The sequence below is a fragment of the Nomascus leucogenys genome, chromosome 4, assembly GCF_006542625.1.
Source record: "Nomascus leucogenys isolate Asia chromosome 4, Asia_NLE_v1, whole genome shotgun sequence".
Taxonomy (NCBI): Eukaryota; Metazoa; Chordata; class Mammalia; order Primates; family Hylobatidae; genus Nomascus; species Nomascus leucogenys.
In genome coordinates this window covers 30,745,159-30,764,786 of record NC_044384.1, presented here as the reverse complement: position 1 = coordinate 30,764,786, position 19,628 = coordinate 30,745,159, and the positions used below count along the sequence as shown (strand labels likewise).

Here is a 19,628-nt window from a genome sequence, read left to right as displayed (position 1 = left end):
AGCCATCGGTTGGCCCCAGGGGAACAGACAGGGAAGGATGAACGTGAAAATGAAACACCCTGGTAAATGCATCTTAGATTATTTCATCCAAACCCAACCCCAGACAGGCCAGGGCCTCACACACAGGGCTGACACCTCAGAAATGGACTTAACCCTCAGATTTAAAATTAAAAAGCAAGAGTTTCTTTCATCCCCCAGATGGTCTTCATGAGAATCAAGTCCTCTGGAGTTACAAAGGGAAAGTCACTCCTGGGCTTTGAAAACATCTCACTTCCCCTCTGGCTGTCAAGACATTAGATACTGTCTTTCCAGATGTTTCCCCACCCCTTGGCTGTGGTCCACTGAGGAGCCTGGCGCTAGGCTGGTCACTTCCACTCTGTGCTGTGCCCCAGGTACTACCAGGGTCTGGAGGGTGGATTCTAACCACAGCTCCTGTTCTTCCTGCTGTCATCTTACAATCAGCAAGAAGCGGGGTGGGGAGGCGGGCTGGAACCAAAACCCTGGAGACCTACCTCTGTTTATCCACAAGCTTTGCTTTATCTCAATTCTCAACAGACCACACAACCAAAGCAGAAGCAGAAGTGGATGACTCAAGAGCTCGGCCCACCCTGCACCTCCCCCACCTATGGCCTGGCTTCATGGAGGGACCAGGCTCCTCTGTCCTACAGAAGCTGCCCCTGCCTGCCTCCACGTGGAGGCAACTCCTATTCAATCCCCGCTACCCCCGGCTCCATCCCCATGGATTAAACATCACCTTCGGACAAGCCATTCCATCTGCCAATTCTTCATTCTATCCCAGCGCAGGAACTGGTCCTCTGCACAGCACACAGCCTGGCACATAACAGGTGTCAATACATATCTGCTCCATAAATGAATCACAGGGACACACTGGCTTCTTCCAAAGCAGCAGGCCCACCTAGCTTCACACCTGGCAGAGGGAGGCACATGTGAACCCACCTGAGAGGGGAGCACACCTTCCAAGCAGGGAGTCAGCCAGAAGGACCAAGTCCCTCTCCCGGACTCCCCACGGAGGACACATGAGAGAAGCCCTGTTCTGCGCTAGGTCACACTCAGCCGCCGTGGCACATGCCGCTGAGAGGTATTTCCAAGGCAGACGCTGGCCCGCCAACCTCTGTGGGCACACCACCTGCCCACAGCATTCTGCTTTGGCGTCCTGCTCTGTTTGGACAAGTTACCCTCACCAAGTGTTCAACAATGCTTTTACACACCCCAGGGCCCTTGTTGTGTTATGAAAACAAAACAAAGCATGCTAAGGAAAAAGCTGGGAGGGTGGGGGTGAGCGTGAGTGGAGAGCGGGCCAGCCACACACACAAGTCTCTTTCTTTCTGGTCTCTATCCTAAAGATGGCTCCTTGGCAGCACAGGCCGGGGCACTGTCCCATGCCCTGTGTCATTAGAACGATGACATCAACAAAGAGGGGATTTAGAAACCCTGAGACGAATAAATGGAACTGGACCTTATCTACACCACTGTAGGGCTGTGGCAAGCCCCCTCTCTGGGAGATGCTTCTAGGTGACCCATGTCACCCCTTCCTCCAAAGCACAGCACCGTTACTGGACACAGCTGTGCCAGGGGAGCTCCGAGACCCATTTCCCCTCCACTCCTCACTAGCACCCTAGAAATAGTCTCAGGAAAGTTACAGAACTCCTGCAGGATGAGGGGGACACGGTGGCTTGAAAATACAAAGGCAGCCCTGAGTTCCCAGCGGCTAAGTGCCAGGCGCCTCTGTTAGGGGAAGGCAGTACTGGGGGTGGGTAAAAAGGCTAAAGGCTTGAGTAAATTCTTACCTACCCCCCATCAGAAAAAAAAAAATACAATCTTTTTTTTGCAAGTTAAAACTGAGCTAATGACACTGGGTGGGGCTCAGTGTTGAGGACTCCCGCAGCCAAACCAAAATTAGCTTCCAGCCAAGAGCTGCTTGGCCTTACCATTTGGGGAAGGAAGCTGAAAAAGTCATGAAAGATTCTTTAGTAAAATGGGAAATAAGGCGGCAGTTAACATTTCAACTGAAGGTGACCCTTCTGGTAAAATATTTTTTTAAATAATAAAAATAACATAAAGTTCTCAAACAGCCTCTTTCTTAAAGAAAATGGCCTACACGTTCTCGTGGGAGTGGAAGGGAAGAAAAAAAAAACACAAAACAGAAAACAGGCTAGCTGTTTCTCAGCCACTACCTTTCACGAACCACTTAATTCTGGAGTTACTCTCAAAAAAGAGATGACGCAATTTCCTGTCTTGTCCCAATATTTCCTGTTAACTTACAAGGTGAAAGTTATCGCCGTTTTAAATAACTGTCCTCAACACCACTGAAAGTCCCTTTTCCCAGCCAGTGCCTATCCTGATCAAAAAATGTCCCCATCTTACGGTATAAATATGATCATTTTCTACACCTTTTAAGAGTTGGCTTCATAAGAAGCCTGGTTCTCTCTATAGCAGATACTGAATCCACAGGGGCACCTTCCACGGGAGTGGGGTTAATAGCCCAGATCTCCAAGGTGAACCCACAGAGAGAAACAGAGAGGCTGGGGGGCAGCCGAGTCCCCCAAGTGAGCCAACAGGTTTAGGTAGAGTGGCCGGGATCAGGTGAGTGTTGCTTTCTTGGTGTGTTAACCACTAAATTGAGAACTGTGCCTCAGCAGTTAATAATATCTTCCCGCTGAAAATAGCCTGGAGAGGAAGCCTCTGTGTGACAGTAGGCAGGCAGCCAGCCTTGGGGCTAGCCATTCAATACTGAGCGAGAGGTGGTAGGGCCAGTGGTGACCTCCCAGCGGCTGTGCTTACAGTATCCTTTCACAAGGCTCCCTCGAAGGGAGGGCGCCCGGGCCAGTCACCTGCGGCCTCTGCAGCCCTAGAACTTGGGCAAAGACATCACAGGGACTGGGGTCTCCAGCGGCCCAGGAAGGGTCTGGATCACCAGCTTTGGGAGCCAACCCTGGCATCACCCTGGTTCACAGTCACTGGGCTGGGCAGGCCAGGGGGACCCCGCAGAGTGAGAACAAGCATATTCACTTCCCCCGGCAGAAAGGTCAGGCCGGGATTCAAACCAGAGGGAACTTTCCTGTCTCTCATTTCTGGAACCCACGAAGAAAAAAGGAAGGTCGAAGGATCAGCACAGATGTGTCTGCTTGCTCAGGTAACACACAGAAGGCCAGGCATGGTGGCTCACGCCTATAATCCCAGCACTTTGGGAGGCTAAGTCAGGAGGATCACTTGAGGTTAGGAGTTCGAGAGCAGTCTGGCCAACATGGTGAAATGCCCTTGCTACCAGAAAAAAATTAGCCAGGCATGGTGTTGCACGCCTGTAATCCCAGCTGCTAGGGATACTGAGGCACGAGAATGGCTTGAACCCAGGAGGTGGAGGTTGCAGTGAGCCGAGATTGCGCACTGCCCTCCAGCCGGGGTGACAGAGTGAGACTCCATCTCAAAACACACACACACACACACACACACACACAGGCAGGCCCTCCAGCCGGGGTGAGAGTGAGACTCCATCTCAAAACACACACACACACACACACACACACACACACACACACACACACACACACATACACACCAGAGATCCCGGGCAGGCTACCAGCCTTGCTCCCTGGCCCATCAATGTACTTCCCATGTGACCTTAGGGCTGCCACCAAAACAAGTGTCTACCATTATCAGGTCTCAGGCAACTAACAGAAGTCTCTCCGATTTTACTCTCCACAATCACTGTTCCTTATAGATTATCCAAATATCTGCATGTATTTAAAACCTACCGCTGGCCATTTTTTTATCAAACTTGTGGTAAAATACACATAACCTAAAATGTGCCACCAATGGCATTTAATACATTCGGAGAACTGTGCAACCATCACCACTCTACAGTTCCAGAACATTTTCATCGTCCCAAAACGAAACCCGGTCCCATGGGTCCCTTTTACAATCCCATTCATGACAGCAAAGCAAAACAGTGGACCATGTATAGTTAATAATAGTTTTCTCTCAAATGTTTCTATAAGCAAGCAAAAAAGCTATCTGGGAAGGTGAATCCCAAGGGATTTTAGTGTGCGAGCAAGTCTAGGAACTAGCACTTTACACCTTTTTTTTCTTCTGCCAGGTGAAGACAACTGCTTTGAGGGTGATGCTCCGAGTTCAAGGCCTTGACCGAAGGGAATAAAGACCAGCCTGGCCATCATAATTCTGCAAGGAATTATGGTACAATAACAACAATAATGAAGGAGCAAAGAGGCCGGGCGCAGTGGCTCATGCCTGGAATCTCAGCACTTTGGGAAGCCAAGGCAGGTGGATCACCTGAGGTCAGGAGTTCGAGACCAGCCTGACCAACATGGCAAAACTCTCTCTCTACAAAAAAATACAAAAATTAGCCGGGCGTGGTGGCACACGCCTGCAGTCCAACTACTCAGAGGCTGAGGCAGGAGAGTCCCTTGAACCCAGGAGGCAGAGGTTGCAGTGACTTGAGATCCCACCATTGCACTCCAGCCTTTGCGACAGAGCAAAACTCCATCTCGAATTAAAATAAAAAAAAATTAAAAAATTTTAAAAAGAAGCAAAGGAAGCCAAACTTGATCATGAATTCTTCGGCATTTCCTCCCTTTTCACTACTCCACTGGCTCTGAGCTTGCCACGGAGGTCCCATAGGTGTACAAGTCTACGCAGCTACAGTCAGGCTTTGCTAAGTAAAGGCGTGTGTGTGTGTGTGTGTGTGTGTGTGTGTGTGTAGGAAGTGAGGGGCAATCAGCGTGCTAGAGTGTCACCAAAAGTGACACCACCCAAAGCCTGGCCTTCACCTGGCCCCTCCCCCTTTGCTGGCCCAGTTCTGCCTGGGGACAGGATGCGTGAGGCGGCAGCAGACCATCTTGTCTGGCCGGCAGAGCAGCCCAAATCTGCTCCAGAGATTTTACATGCTGTCACCCTGTATTTAACCCCTGCTGGACTGCCTCATTCTTTCCAGGACAAAAGAGGTTTTATCAGTAAGCCCTTCTCCAGGGGGAAGTGCGTGACCTGGGGCACTGCAGAAGAGGCGGGGTCCAGGACTGGTCCTCACCAGGGTGTGGGTGTGCACCAGGTGAGCCCGCCCTACCCCTGACTCATCCTTTTGGCAGGTGTTTAAGGAGAGGCAGAAGGTGTCCCCTGAGTTCCAGACTGTCATTTCTCACAGTGGCCTGCAGGGTACTAAGGGGATGGGAAGGAAGGAGCTTGCTCATGGTCACAAGCACCTGTCCACCTGAGTCCCCCAAAGTCCATGCTCATTAGCACTTGGGTGAAAGGCCCACGTGCCTGTGAGCTCAACCTGTGCCCCCTGCCCTCACTCCACAATGGCATTAGAGACTCAGTGAAACCATGAGCTGTTTTGTAGCCAGGCAGGGGGAGGTGACTTTAATTTAAAAGCAGAGCAACAGGCGCCCAGGCCCAGGTTCCCAGTTCACGAACACAATTCCAAGCCAGACAATGAATAATTGTTCACGTGCAGCTGATTAACTTTCCTTAAAACAGGATGGAGCAATGTTTCCTAAGCTACTTGGTTTGAGCCCAAGTCAACTGTGGACTGAGCCAGGGGTGCATTTTCAGATTATATAGGTATTTTTGAAGGCTCTCCTCTGAGACTATGACAGATGCCAGCGGGGATCAAAGAGAAGGAGAGAGAAACATTCTTGGATGCTGAATGGATACTGACTCAAGGATGCTCCCATCCCCCAGACTTGGGAACTAGTAGCCACATATGAATCTCAAGACCTTAGAAAAAGAGTTGGCCACCCTTGGGTTGGAGGCATGGTGCCGGGTCTCTCCAACAAGCATGACTTTGCACAGCCAAGATATGGGATTTCCCAGGACACGTGAGCACTTCTGTCTCCACTGCCTCCTACCTCCCTCCTTGAGATCCATGGGAGAGCTTCTTTTGAAGTTTAAATAACTACAAGTGGTTGCTGGCTTCCAATCCCTACCCTAACTGGGCAGGTCCATATGGCTGAGGCCAAGCCAGCTCCAGACATTCATATATAAAGGAGGAGGCTAGAAGATGAGTCTGCAGCTGAATAACCTAGAACTCACAAGGGAGACGCTGCTCCCTCAACCCACTCAAACCAGGACAGCAGACAGGCAAAATGAGAGCCCCCAGACAGAAACTCCAGATGGAGGCTGCAAAGATGATAGCTTCCAACACATGCTCTGCATTCCCAGTGATCCCCGGAAAGCTCTGGGAGCAAATCCTTTCCATTTCCACGACAGAGCTGAGCCTGGAGGCTTCCCAGCTACATCAGACCTCTCCCAGGTCATCTTCCTGAGCCATGACACATCCATGTCCAAGCAGCAGCATGGACCTGTTCCGGAGTTGCATGCCTTTCAAAAGACACCCATCCCAGAGAGTCAGGCACAGACTGCCAAATCACAATGCAGAATCAATCCACAAACTCCACCCCACAAGTCCACAACCTCTTGGAGAGGCTGCCCTGACATCAACCCACCCCAGCAACAGGGACCCACCCTATCCCAGAGCCTGCCTGTGGGCATCTGCACGCTCTCATGTGTTTGCGCACGGGATTGTCTATCTGTACGTCTGTGGCAACACCCACCCACCCACTCACCCACCCCTCCAACACGCACACACACATACACACACAAGCTTGCACCCAGCAATCCATCTGTCTCAGAGAGCCAGCTGTCAAAAATGAAAGTACAATCTCCTGGAAGCAAGTCACTGCCTTCTAAAAATGTCCCGTTTTCCCAGACCGAGGAAACTTGCAGGGGTGGGGTGTGTTTCACTGCAAGTCCCTAACGACCAGGCCTGTCGTCTACCCACCCCCCAGCCCCCCCCCAAAACAAAGCTGCAATGCTGGAATTCCAACCTGCAGCCAGCAGCCCCGCCCCCGGGCTCCTACCCGCCCACTCCCCTTCCTCCCGGGCAGTTTGCAAGGGCGCAGGAAAGGGAAGGGCCAGCCTTGGAGTCACCCTTGCATTTCAGGAGGGGACAGGCCTTTGAGCACACCCCACCCCCACCTCGGAGGCACCACATTTTCACATTCGGCTGTTTTTTCTTTCCCTTCTTCCCTTGCCAAGAGAATCAAGCCCTGGCTCCTGCTGCCGACCTTCCTCCCACCCTAAACTGAGCCCCATTCATTAAGCCCGCTCTCAGCCAGGGCAGGACAGGAAGGAAAACAGCACACAGGGCCTGTGAAAGAGGCTCAGAGAGGTTATTTCAAGGAGGAGGAGGGAGAAACTCCTCACAGTTTTCACTGCTCCCCACCTTGCTGCCAGGCTCCCACCCCCCAACCTCAGTGTCTGCTATGCCCCTTCCCCCATCCAGCCCTGCCACATCCAGCCACTGGCCTCATCCTCAGCAAAGCAGACACACCCAGGCCACCCCCCATGGAACGATCAACTTCTTGAAAAGGAGGAGGTTTGGACTTTCTCCATTTACAAAACTCCCTGCCCTGGACCGGGGCCAATAAAGTTCCCTTTTGGAAGGCATTCTCGCTGCAAAGTGGACAGCCCTAGGTTTTCTCCATGCCCATCACCTCCCCTCCAGACGCCCCCAAGCCAGTGACATCAACCCCCAAAACAGTGTACCCTCCCCACCATGGCCCATTATGAATACACTGTACCAACTCTGAATGGAAAGAAGAAAGAGCTCAAACTTTGAAGCCTTCAGAATTAGTAAATCAAGAGCTGAAATTCAAAACAAATGCTCTTTCCACGTGGAGGGCCCCCTCTTTTCTCTCTGCAGTCTTCTGAAGCCACACTGCCCTTCAGAGAGTCACTGCTTCTTCCTGGCAGTTCCTTATTAATATCTGTGTCTACAATTACCTGGGGGGGTGAGGGGAAGGAGTTAATGATTGTTTTACCCCCAGTTTCTTTCTAGGACTGGAAGAGCTTTGGGGAAAAAAAGCCCACCCATCGGCCGGGCGCAGTGGCTCACACCTGTAATCTCAGCACTTGGGGAGGACGGGGGTGGTTGGATCACCTGAGGTCAGGAGTTCGAGACCAGCCTGGCCAACATGGCGAAACCCCATCTCTACTAAAAATACAAAAAATTAGCTGGGCACGGTGGTGGGTGCCTGTAATCCCAGCTACTTGGGAGGCTGAGGCAGGAGAATTGCTTGAACCTGGGAGGCGGAGGTTGCAGTGAGCTGAAATCACGCCACTGCACTCCAGCCTGGGCGACAGAGCGAGACTCTGTCAAAAAAGAAAAAAAAAAAAAAGCCCACCCATCTCCTGAGGGCTTCACAGGTCACATGGCACTGGCGGGTGAAGAGGCGCTCAGGCTGGTATCTCAGCCTGGTGTCATCATTTCCTCCGGCAGGGGAGACAGACAAGATGTTATCAATAAGACAAACCTTCCGAAAGGACCCTTTCAAAAGCTGCCACTTCCCTTGCTTATTTCATGTGGTTTGGAGGGGCCGGGACTCCTCCCTGCACACTCAGGGTTTAAAAAATAAAACCATCTAACAACATCCTGAGCGTGTTATTCTGCTGAGACCCTTTCCTCTCATTGGCCTTCTTTCTTTCAAGAACTCTCTCAGCCTTAGAAAGCAGAAAAGATGCAGTTCACACACTGCTGCCTTTTCTCCCTCCTCGACTCCTCTGTCCACTCCCACCATACTGCCTGAAGCCCCCTCCCTTCTCTGGGTCCCTCTTTTTCCTGCTCAACTCTCATTAGAAGCTTTGAGTAAACAATACACTCAGTCTCAGATAACAGTCAGAGTATATATTGCATTGAAATGAAAACAAACAAGGGTATCCCTAAAGACATTCTCAGCAAGCTCAGTTCCTGGAGAGGAGAGCCCGGGAGGGAGCCGTCCGGGAATGAACTTTGCCTGAGCCAGCCATGGAGGAACCACCACCAAGTATTCAGAGCAGGCACCCCACACAAAAGGGTGCCCCTCACAGAAGAGGATACACCACAACAGGGCACAGCTTCTATTCGAGCTGCTACCACGTGATCCTACAGGCAAGGAAATGCCAAATGCCCAAAACTCTGCTGGAATTTCTGTTTTTAAGGTTGTTTTCCCTCTTGCTTCAGCCAGTTCTTAGAAAATCTAGTGATGACATTGTGGGGATGGAAAAACAGGTAGAAATAGGATTTCTTCAGAACAACATGAAATGCGTCCCATGTACATAGCCAGTGAGTTTCTCTAAGTACTTCCCTCTTGTCACATCCTCAGGAACAACAATGCTCTAGCTACCCCGTGCCTCTCAGCCAGCCCCGTGACTCCCCAGCACTGGCATTCTAGGCCTTCACGCATACCTGTGAGCCCTGAGGAAAACCTGCCCCGCTAGGGAACAATTATAGCTCCTACTGTCGGCAGTGCTCCCACCCTGGTGCTCCCAGCCCCAGACATGTGCTGCAAAATCCTTCAGCAAGCTGGGCTGGGAATCAGAACTTGGGAGGGAAGCCTCAGATCTACTCTGAAATCCCATCGTACGCTTGGGATCTCTCTTCAACAAGTTCCTTAAAGATGGGTCCATTCCCTTTACATCCCCCACGCACAAAGAGCAAAAGCAAAAAAAGAGCCCAAATGCATGAGTTAATGACACCAAAGTCACCAAGTTGAAGCCCCCCAAGCCAGGAGCTGCTTAAAAATAACCGGGCAACACTTCACACACCAAAGCAGTCCCCAGCTCGCTCTTGTCTCCCCGTCCATGGAATGGACCCAGTGTCCAGAGCATAAAGGACTGCAGGATGAGGAGGTGAAAGGCACCACAATGTCACCATCGATGCATCCAACTTAAGGCATATAAAAATGAGGATGAAGTCCAGACCCGCTGGGGTGGCAGAAGGCCACCCCCATTCCTCCAGTCTCTAGCAATTTCAAAAAACGTTGGAACTGCCAGGAAAATAAAAGAAAGCATCTTACCTGAAAGCCCCCCAGGGGCCAGATAATTCGTTCCCCCTGTTTCAGCGGAGGAAGGCACAGCATCTGGACAGTCTGCTGTGGATTTGAAAAGGGGAGAGAAAGAAATAAATACACAAATAAAAACACCAAGATCCATCTTTAAGCACGCTCTAAACAGCACGAAAGACAAACCACGCATTCCAAAAAGCTGACTCGCGGCCTTGATGCTGATTATTAATGGTCTGCTCAGGCTTCACTGCCCATCGTAAGACAGACCACAGCACCTTGTCACCCATCTGGGCTCCGGGCGGCCAGTTAATCATTACTGGAGTCAGGCTCAATGAGACTGGCTGGAATTTCTCTTTCATTACCAGTCCCCCATTAAGGATACCAGGTGGTTCCCAAGGTCAAAGGAGGTTTGGGTTGGACTTTCTCAACCCTGGTTGCTCTGTCATCCCTCATCAAGGGCAGAAGCCTCCCTCCTTGGAGCCCATGTCCTCTCTGCCTTCATCCTTTTAAAGACAGGTTTCCCAGTTCTTGAAAACATTCTCAAGATTGGTGTTGGGCTGCAGGGACTTTTTCCCCCTTTTTTAATTGAGGACTAACTTAAGTAGAGCAAAGTATACAAAATCCCAAGTAGACGCAATGAATGTTACTCATGTATACACCTGTGTAACCACCACCAGATCAAGACAGAGAACATTCTCAGCAAGGCTCCGAGCCGGAGGGGAAATGTTCAACCTCTCCCAGGCTAGTCCAAACCCCTCATCTCTGGAAACCTTCCCAGGCAATCCCAGACCTGCAAGGCTCTCTGCTCTCAGTTCCTATAAAACCTTTGGCACCCAACACTTGGAGTTTCCTCACTGATTTTTACCTTTAGATTGCATCTGCCCTTAACTAGACTTCTCTTCAACTTCTGTCACCCTCAGGTACTCAGCACAGTGACCTCACCGTTAATGAGGATAATGACAATTCCAGCTGAGAAACAGAGACTCCACAACCGCCCTCCAAGCAATTAAAGCAAAACCTAAAGTCCATGAACCACAACTCATTAGTCCCATGAAACACAAATATACAAGACCCTGTAAGCTTGTCATGCACCACTGGCAGTGCCAAACTCCCTGAAGTTCTAGGAGAGAGCCCGGCTATGGAAAGCTGCTGCCCAGGTCCGCAGCAAACACAGCAGGTTGGATCATGCAGACACCAGGCCTCCTACTCCAGGCCACTAGGACAATGTCCCTGTGGGTTTCCAGTTGGAACCACTTGGCCATGCTCGCAAATAGGAAAGCCAAAAATAAAAGAGCAGCCAGGGGCAAGTAGCCCATGGGAATCCTTTAGTGGCCTACACATAGCCCCAAACCATCTCTGGCTTTCTGCTGTCTGCCCCGCTTATTGCTAAGGTTCTCTCTCTAACTCAGGGTCACTCCCTCTCCCACATTCTCCAGGCTGGAGGGACAACTTTTCAAGAACTCTCCTAAGTGGAGGAGAGGCAGAAGTGGAGGCAGGCGTGGGGGTGAGGTGGCCGTGGTGGGTAGGGGAGAAAGAAGACTGTGTGTGTAATCTCATTTTATCAGCGTAAAGGCTAATTCCTAACAGGAATATACAGTTTTACAGGATACACTTAATCAAACAGAAAACAATAGAGGCAGGCAGGAAATGGAGTTACTTGTTAAATGGTGTATACCCTGCACTTTCTAAACCATTTTGATGGCCTTCATCATTTTCTAGAGATAGGCTTCTCAACCCTCTCCTCCACCCACTCCTCCCAGACGGAAGACACCCCCACATTAAACATGATGACTTATCCACAGCCACTCCCCCCCACCTTTGGCTGGCAGAATCCCAGGGGCAAGGTGTGTTTCAAAGGAAAAGCCGGGCATCTCAGAGCAGAGCTGGGACCATGTTCAGGGTGTCAGCCCATCTCAGATCAAAGGTAAGCCAGCTCCACACAGGCAACCACAAGCGTTTTTGTGAAATGGTGCTCTGCCCTTCTGCAGTGGCTTTGATCTCAGGAGGGATTTGCAAACGTTAATTAAGCCTCCCTACCACCCCTGTGAAGAAGCAAAGTATACCTGTTCCACAGGCAGCTAGGTAAACTGAGGCGTCACTGACTAGCTCAAAGGGCCACCCAGTGAGCTGGGCTATTCCCAAGAGTCCAGTCCTATCCCATGGCTCTCACTCCCCAGGCAGGCTATGGAATCCCTACCCTCTTTCCTGGAGGTGGCCAGGCCATCCAGACTGGCCTCAAGGTTAAAGGAGCCATACCTCCATCTCTCACCCACAGAAAAGCTCCGCATAGACAGATCTCTGAAGTCAGGGTCTCACCTTAGGCCTGTGTCACCTGTTCCCCAGAGCCCAGGCTGGCTGGCAGACAGAAGCTCTAGGCCACTCCTGACTCATGCAACGCTAAGTATTATCAAGCACTCGGTAAGCACTAGGTTCTGCGGGAGAAAAAGACTCATTCCTTTCTCCGAGCAGCTCCAACAGAGTCTTTGAAAACCCAACCCTGGGGAGCAGCCAAGGAGTGAACTATTGAGAATGAGTACAAGGTAAAGGAGCTGGGAGTCCCACAATAGTCTCAGAAACTGCGTTCTGAGTTTCCTCAGTACTATTAAAGACAGAGGAGCCCCTACCCACCACTGTACCCCAAGGGTCCCAGCTCTGCCCCAGGTAGTTCACCGAACCCAGAACTCAAATGAACCCTGGTTATAAAAGAACACAGCACTGTCAGGCGCGGTGGCTCACGCCTGTAATCCCAGCACTTTGGCAGGCCGAGGCGGGCGGATCACACGAGGTCAGGCGGGCGGATCACACGAGACCATCCTGGCTAACTCGGTGAAACCCCGTCTCTACTAAAAATACAAAAAATTAGCTGGGCATGGTGGCGGGCACCTGTAGTCCCAGCTGCTCGGGAGGCTGAGGCAGGAGAATGGTGTGAACCTGGGAGGTGGAGCTTGCAGTGAGCCGAGATCGGGCCACTGCACTCCAGCCTGGGTGACAGAGCGAGACTCTGTCTCGAAAAAAAAAAAGAACACAGCACTGCATCGGAATCCTCAAATTTCTAGGTAGGCACATCATCATGCCTGTAAAATGAATGAATGAACCAATGAATGAATGAATGACCTAATCTCTTTCATCATGCTGATTTTAAAAGAGGCCTGGAAAAGTTAAGAGGGACCTCAGTTAAGAGGCAAACGCAGTGCCAGATCTCAGGTCAAGACACCAGAATTCCAACCTGGATTTGGAGGCTGGATCTGCCAATGGATACTGGCCACCTGGGTCCCTCAAGAGCTCACCCAGCAACCCTCCAAGGCCAGCCATTCTTCAAACCTTTCAGACCATCAGATACAATGAAACATGGGAAGCAGAGCCCACACAGCTATCCCCGAGATCCAGCTTTAAACAGCAAATTCTGACTTCTTGTGGGATGCGGAGGTGGGGGTGTCTTTCTGACTTCTGACAGCCACAAGTCACAACTGGCCTCCCCTAGGTTCAGTCATGTGAACATGCTTTCAAAGAAGGCTCTGCTGGTTGGACCACACAGTACCTAGGTGTCTAAAGTCCAGGCCTCCCAGAGGCTGAGTGGAGTGGCTTAAATTATAGCAAAATGGAGTTCCTAGCTTTGAGCCCTCTGTGTCTCCAAAGGCTGCAGGGTACCAGGCACCAGCCCCATTCCCATCACCTTTTCCCAAGATGGAGACTTCACAGGATGTATTCCTTTAGTTGTGCAACTGGTTAAGATTTTAACAGTTGTCCACTGTAAAACTTTTGTGCCTGTTTCATCTAGTAACCCAAGACCAAAAATTCAACCTACGACTTAGAAACTGAAGAATGTAAATGGTCCATGTAGATTCCTGGGCCAAACATTCTCCCATACGCAAAATGGGGATGAAGACCTGGGTCAGCGCCCATCTGTGGTCTGACCTCAATGCCCCCGGCCATAGCAGCTGGCAAAACCAGCCCCAGACCTGTGAGAGGGGGATGTGCTCCAGCTCCAGACCTGGCCGTCCTCCAATGTGGCAGGACAATTCCCTTCGTGGGGGCTTTGTCTATTACTGATGCTAAATTCTTACACAGCAGCGCCTTTTCTCATTTCTTTTTTTGTTCTATTTTCAACAAAACGTTTTGGGTGAGTAACCAGCTGTCTTAGTTTCCGATTGGCAGGTTAATCACTTCCTATTGGCTGATCTGGAGAACTTTTCTCCCCCTTGGAAATGGCACATTCCTGTCTTTGTGGCTTCTCTGTTTACACACATTTTGCTACCTAATGTCAACACTTGCTAATGAATAAATATATCACTCCACTCACCGAAAATGAGGCCCTGGCCTGGCAGAAGGACTGCTTAAATCCTGAGAACAGATTTATCCCAGTGTCTCCGCAGGAAACCCAAGGGAACATGGCCTTTCTTTTCTATGGTTTTTGGAGGTTTCTGGGAACATTTACCCCTGCTGGTCTTTATCCCTGGGGCTAAGGTCACTGTTCTCTCTCTTTTAAGGAAAATCTCCAAATTTGAAGAATATGGAAGGACAAACAAAGGTCAGAGGTGGCCCCTTGGAAAACTAACTTCATAAAAGAATTCTTGATTCTTTAAGCCAAAACCCAGTCAAGTTACAGTCTTTGGGAAAACAGAGCTTGGTAATTCCAGTTAACGTTTGTTACAAATACAGAGTACTGTGTATCTCCTCATTAATAACCATTTATCTGGTGTTTTGTAAATCGAAAGCAAAATATCACATGCTTTGCGGGCCACTTATTAGACCGGCACCAGGCAAGCAGGAACGCCTTCCCAACTTGAGGGAGCTGGTAGAGTCCCAGGAGGACTGGCTGCAGAGTATGGGCTTCAGTTACACGTTCATTAAAGTATTTAATTTATGACAACGCCCCAGCAAAACTTTTAATTAGTGGGGGGAAAGGCCCAACAGCCAAAACGCAGGAGGCGGAAGGACTTGCAGAATTCCAGGAGCTAAATGGTGCCCAACCCTTCACTTTTCCTTCTCCCAGAACCTTGGCAAAATAAAAATGTCCCAAGTATTAATGTTTTTTCAGGCACCAGTATACAGGCACAAAAACCAAGGTTACATACAACCTGCACTTTTAGCAAACAGATCTATCTCCTACTGTAAGAGGGAGCTCCAGGAATTTGGGTTTGTCCTTGTTGTCGCCCCCAAGTTCATTTTGCTGACCCTGTCCCCAGCACGGTGATGTCCAGAGGATGGACCCCTGTGCTGCTGCCAGCCAGAAGTTGAATGCAGACAACCACAACAGGGCTGGTGCCAGTCTCAAATGGGCTTCTGCCCTGGCTTCATGCCAGCCAGTGACAAAGCAGCAGACAGGCAGAGCTATGCTCAAAACTTTGATAGCCCCTATGGAGAATACTGAGAAAACCTCGGGAGAGGACTGACTTGCAGGTGACTGGAGCAGGGACCTACCCCCCCTTTTACTGGCTGTTGACTATACTTCTGAAGCGTTCTAGTGTCTACTCCAGACCAAAGTATTCTTTGCACCTTCTCAAGCCGTCTTCCCATCTATCGAATCACCCTTTCCATTATTCCCACTGATGCTCCCGGCACTCACGAAGTCTCCGAGTTTTCCCCATCAACCAGTCCTATTTGGTTCCCAAGACACTTCTTTCTGGACTAAAGCTTCCACGTGTTAAAGCTGAGCCCACCGGCTACACAGCGCAAATACATGAAAAAGGAACAAAATGTAAAGCGTATCAAGGGAACGTCTTTGCAAAAACAGTAAACAAAAACCCAGCCACAACAGAAAAATTCACCAAACTTCCAACAGAGGAAAACTAGAACCAATGTGAAGCAAGTCCAGCACCTCCCCAAGCCTTTGCCTACACACAAAAAGCCAGGTTCTAGAGGCTCTATTTCTAACTTAAGATAAGCAGGATATTTTAAAAATCATCTACTCACCAGTTGGTTTGAGAAAATCCATCGGGTATCTGGAGTAAGGAGGGGGGGGAGACTCTGAAATTAAAAAAGCAAGAGAAAATAAAGGCCCAGCCATGAGAAGAGAGATAGAAACTTATGATAACAGAGGCATTCTTTTAACCCAACTGTTTGTCTTAGCTGTGGGGGTTGGAGGCAGGGCCGCGAGGCGGTGATTGCCTTGATATTTAGCTGTCAGATAAACAAAAGAGGCCGCCTGGCGCCAGCCTCAGCGCTCCGCTCCTCCACGTCTGCGGCGGCCGCCGCCGCCGCGCTCGGCAGGCCCGGCTGGAAACCACCGGCTCGGCCGGAGCCGCGCACTTCACAGTTCACAGGGCGGGGGGCGACCATGCCCCCTCCCCGTCCTCGGACTCCAGATCCAGCTCCCAGCAACCTCGGCTCCCCGCCCCGGCCCGCCCCCCCCGGGGTGCAATTCACCTCCGCCCCCGCCGGTCCACTCGGCACCCGCGCGGGGGACACGGGGCTCCCCATTCCCAACGCACTTTGGAGATGCATCCCAAGCGTGCTAGTGAACTTGGGGGATCTGTGGGCGCCCGGGGTGAACCCTCACATCACACTCTGTGTACAGAGACATACAGAAAAGGAAAGAATGGAGAAAGCTGAGAGGATAAAAGGGAAGGAGTTTGAGGGTCTCAGCCGAGAAGCCCAGGCCCCAGCGCAGTAAGAGGCGACAACGTCACTGAGGCGCCGGGGTCCCACTAATCTACAGACTTATCTGTGCGGAAGGAACGAAAAAGTAGGGGACACCCCACTTCTCCTGCCTCTTTGTTCCTCTGCACCCTGGGGCTGGCAGAGTTGAAAGGAAACAGATACCCAGTACGGGCTTCCATCCAACTCTCTTTGCCCCAAAACTCCAAAGGTGCGCGGCCACGACAGTATCTGGGCCACTGGTGTTCGACGTGATTCTCAGTATTTACTAAAGGAGTAAATACGGAGACCTTCCAGCCTTTATAGCACGCTTCTCCCAGCCTTCCTTGGCGGGCCTGGACCAAATCCAACTCGGCCACACACCTCAACGTCTTTCCGGGTGCGGGGAGGCGTGACCCCCCCACCTCCCTCTGCACCCCCTTGTTGATCCGGAAATGAAGGCGTCTAATTTGTAACCGCAGACTGTGCAGGAGCAGTGCCCACAGACCCCTTCGGGGCAGCACAGGATAAAACCTGGAAGGGAACCCCCAGGGAATGCCCTTTGAGTTTCCCCTTGTCCTTTCTCTACTTTCAGCCCCCAGTCTCTTCCCAGGAGGGTATGCACACTCCCCCAGGAGGGTATGCACACTCCCCCAGGAGGGTATGCACACTCCCCCTGGAGGGGTGGCTGCACAAACGCACTGCCCTAGGGGATTTTCTTCCAGCCCTGGCGCGCCGGAAAATGTTGGGGGTAGGGGGACAACTTCTCACCTAGTTCGCAGAGTCGGCTAAGGTGATGGGGGTTGCAGCACACCAGCTCGGGGTTGATCTTCCCGTAAGATTCACAGCAACACAGCCTCTTGACTTCCGAGGAATGCCTGAGATCCGGCCACCTGAACACTTTGCACAGCAGGAGGGGGAGCGAGTAGGACGAGGGCGGCTGCGCAGGCTGCGCGCTGGCGGGCGCCCCCGGGCCCAGCCTGCAGTCCAGGCGGCCGGGCAGCAGGAGGCACGCGGTGCGCGTCCCGCCGCGGGACTCCACGGCCTGGAGCAGCAGCTCCAGCTGCCGCTCCTTCAGTTTCTTGAGCACCGAGTGCGTGAGCGCCTTCAGATCCGCCTCGGCGCCCCCGGCCGCGCCGGCGCCCGCGGCTGGCGGGTGGGGATGGTGGTGACCTTTGGCACCTCGCACCGCCTTGCCCAGGCAGCATCCAGCCCTGCCCGGGCCGCCGCCCCCGGCCCCATGCGCTCGGCTGTCCGTCGCCCCTTCTCCCCGCAGCTCGCCTCCTCCTCCACCTCCCCCCGCGCCCTCCTCCTCGTCCTCGCCGCCGGGCGCACGGCTCCTCCAGAGACGCCGGACGAGCGCAGATCGTTTGGTCCTGAACATGCGGGGCGAGGAGGCGAGGAGAAAAGTCGTTTGCCGGCTAAGGAGCGAACATGACCTCCGCACACCATGAAGAAGTCGGGCGCCGAGTTGGGGCAGCAGGCGCAGGCGACAGCAGCAGCAGCAGGGGCCCGGGCAGGAGCGGCGGCGGCCCGAGGGGCGCTCCGTGGCATGCGCCAGTCTCCCGGAGGCCGGGGCGCGCGCGGGGGCCCGGGGGCGCCCGCCGGGGATCGGGGGCCTGCGCTCCGGCTGCCCCACCCCGCGCGGCCCGCGCCCTGCGCGGCTCTCCGGCCCCGGCGCGCCCCGGAGGAACCCGGCTGCCGCTTCCCTGGGGACGGCCGAGCCTGCCCCCGTCGGCGCCTCCCCAAAAAGAGGCCCCCCCGCAGTGGCTCCCGAATGTCGGGCTCGCCAGCCTCGGCTTCCTACATGGAAGGTCCGCGGGGGCAAAAAACGAAAGGCGTTCGGCTGGGCTGTTGGAAGAAGGAAAAAGCCTCTTTCCCCCTTGCTAAGCAACTTAATTTGGGGGTGGGGAGAAGCAGGCAATTAAAAAAAAAAGCAAGCACGCGATTTATTTTTTTCCTCTATATCCTTAGTAACCGGATCTCCTCGAATTCCGTGCACACGAAGACTCAGGGGAGGGGGCCGAGTGGACTTCACCCCGCATGAGATGTCTGGCGAAATAAGAAGGCTCTCGCAAAACCTAACAACCAAATATGCAAAGCCCCAAATGAAAAACACCACCTCTTCGAACCTCAGAGGTCTGGGGGCGTCCGGCTGGAACTGGGGTTTAAAAAAAGAAAATGTTTACAAAGTATAACAAGATGTTTGATGGGTGGAAAAATGTATCCACGAGTTACATCCCCCCTGTTTCCTTGCAAAGCCCCGCTGGTCTTCCTCTCCTTTTCTTCTGCCAAAAAAAAAAAAAAAATCGTGTATTTTTTTAATCCACAGAAAGCTTTGGCTAGACCGCTTCAATCCTGCGCATCTGGGTGGTTTAGGGGAGTCTCTGGTCTTTCCTCCTGCGCTCCTGGGGGCCCAGGTCCTCGGCGGGGACTTCCTCGAGGCTGGCGGGGGCGCAGGGGCAGAAGATGCTGCGGCGGCGGCTGAGCCCGGCGGGGCTGACAGCGCGGGGGAGGGCGGCGCGGCGGCGGCGGAGGGCCCCAGACGGGTCGCGCGTTTCGCCCCCCGTGGGCACAAGCTGCTTGCTAGTGCTGGGGCCGCCGGTGTCCCTTCTCCTGGCCGCGGCTGGCCGCCGAGGTTCCCCGCATGGGCTGCTCGCCTCGACCCAGCTGCGGCGGCAGAAGGCCCCGGTGTCCCTCGGCGCCTCCTCCTCCGAGACTCTCCTCGTCGCGCCCGGGAGCCTCCTTCTCCCCGGTCCGCCCTCTCCTGGCGCTCCGGTCCTTCTGCCGCCGCCAGGGGCTCGCCGCGCCGCACTCAGGGGCTCAGGGGCCGGGCGCTCGGCGGCTCGGCGCCGGCGGATTGGCTCTGTCTCGGGCAGCTCTCTCCCTCGCGGCGAGCGGACCGAGCACGGCGCCCGGCTGGCTCGGCTGGCGCGGCTCGGGGACAGGATCTTCCGTGCGCCGAGCAGCAAGCGAGTGTGCCCGGGGCTCACCGTCTCCCGCAAGGCCTCCCGCCCCCGCCCCCTTCCCTCCCCCTTCCTCCCCCTTCCCTCCCCCGCCCCCAGCCGCCGCCGCCACCGCCTCCTCCCCGCCCCCCCGCACCCCCCCCTCCGGCCCTCTGCTCGGCTGGTTCCACTGCGCAGTGGCGCGCCCGGCTCCGGCCTCGTCACGTGGCCGTCTAGACACCCTGTCGCT

General features: G+C 53.1%; 1 protein-coding gene across 2 annotated transcripts in view; it reads right to left on the bottom strand.

Moving 5' to 3' along the window:
- SMAD7 (SMAD family member 7) overlaps positions 1–18,098 on the bottom strand; it is a 31,152-nt gene extending 13,054 nt beyond the window's left edge. Inside the window, exons 1-3 of one of the 2 annotated variants that reach the window (XM_030810468.1) lie at positions 17,205–18,098; positions 15,771–15,824; positions 9,870–9,944 (exon numbers count right to left, since the gene is read on the bottom strand). In XM_030810468.1, the coding sequence (XP_030666328.1) occupies positions 9,870–9,944; positions 15,771–15,824; positions 17,205–17,817 (742 nt within the window). In that variant the 5' untranslated portion in view covers positions 17,818–18,098. The remainder of the gene's footprint in view (positions 1–9,869; positions 9,945–15,770; positions 15,825–17,204) is intronic. The other variant, XM_030810469.1, reaches the window with a different exon arrangement.
- Positions 18,099–19,628: the final 1,530 nt, after the last annotated feature.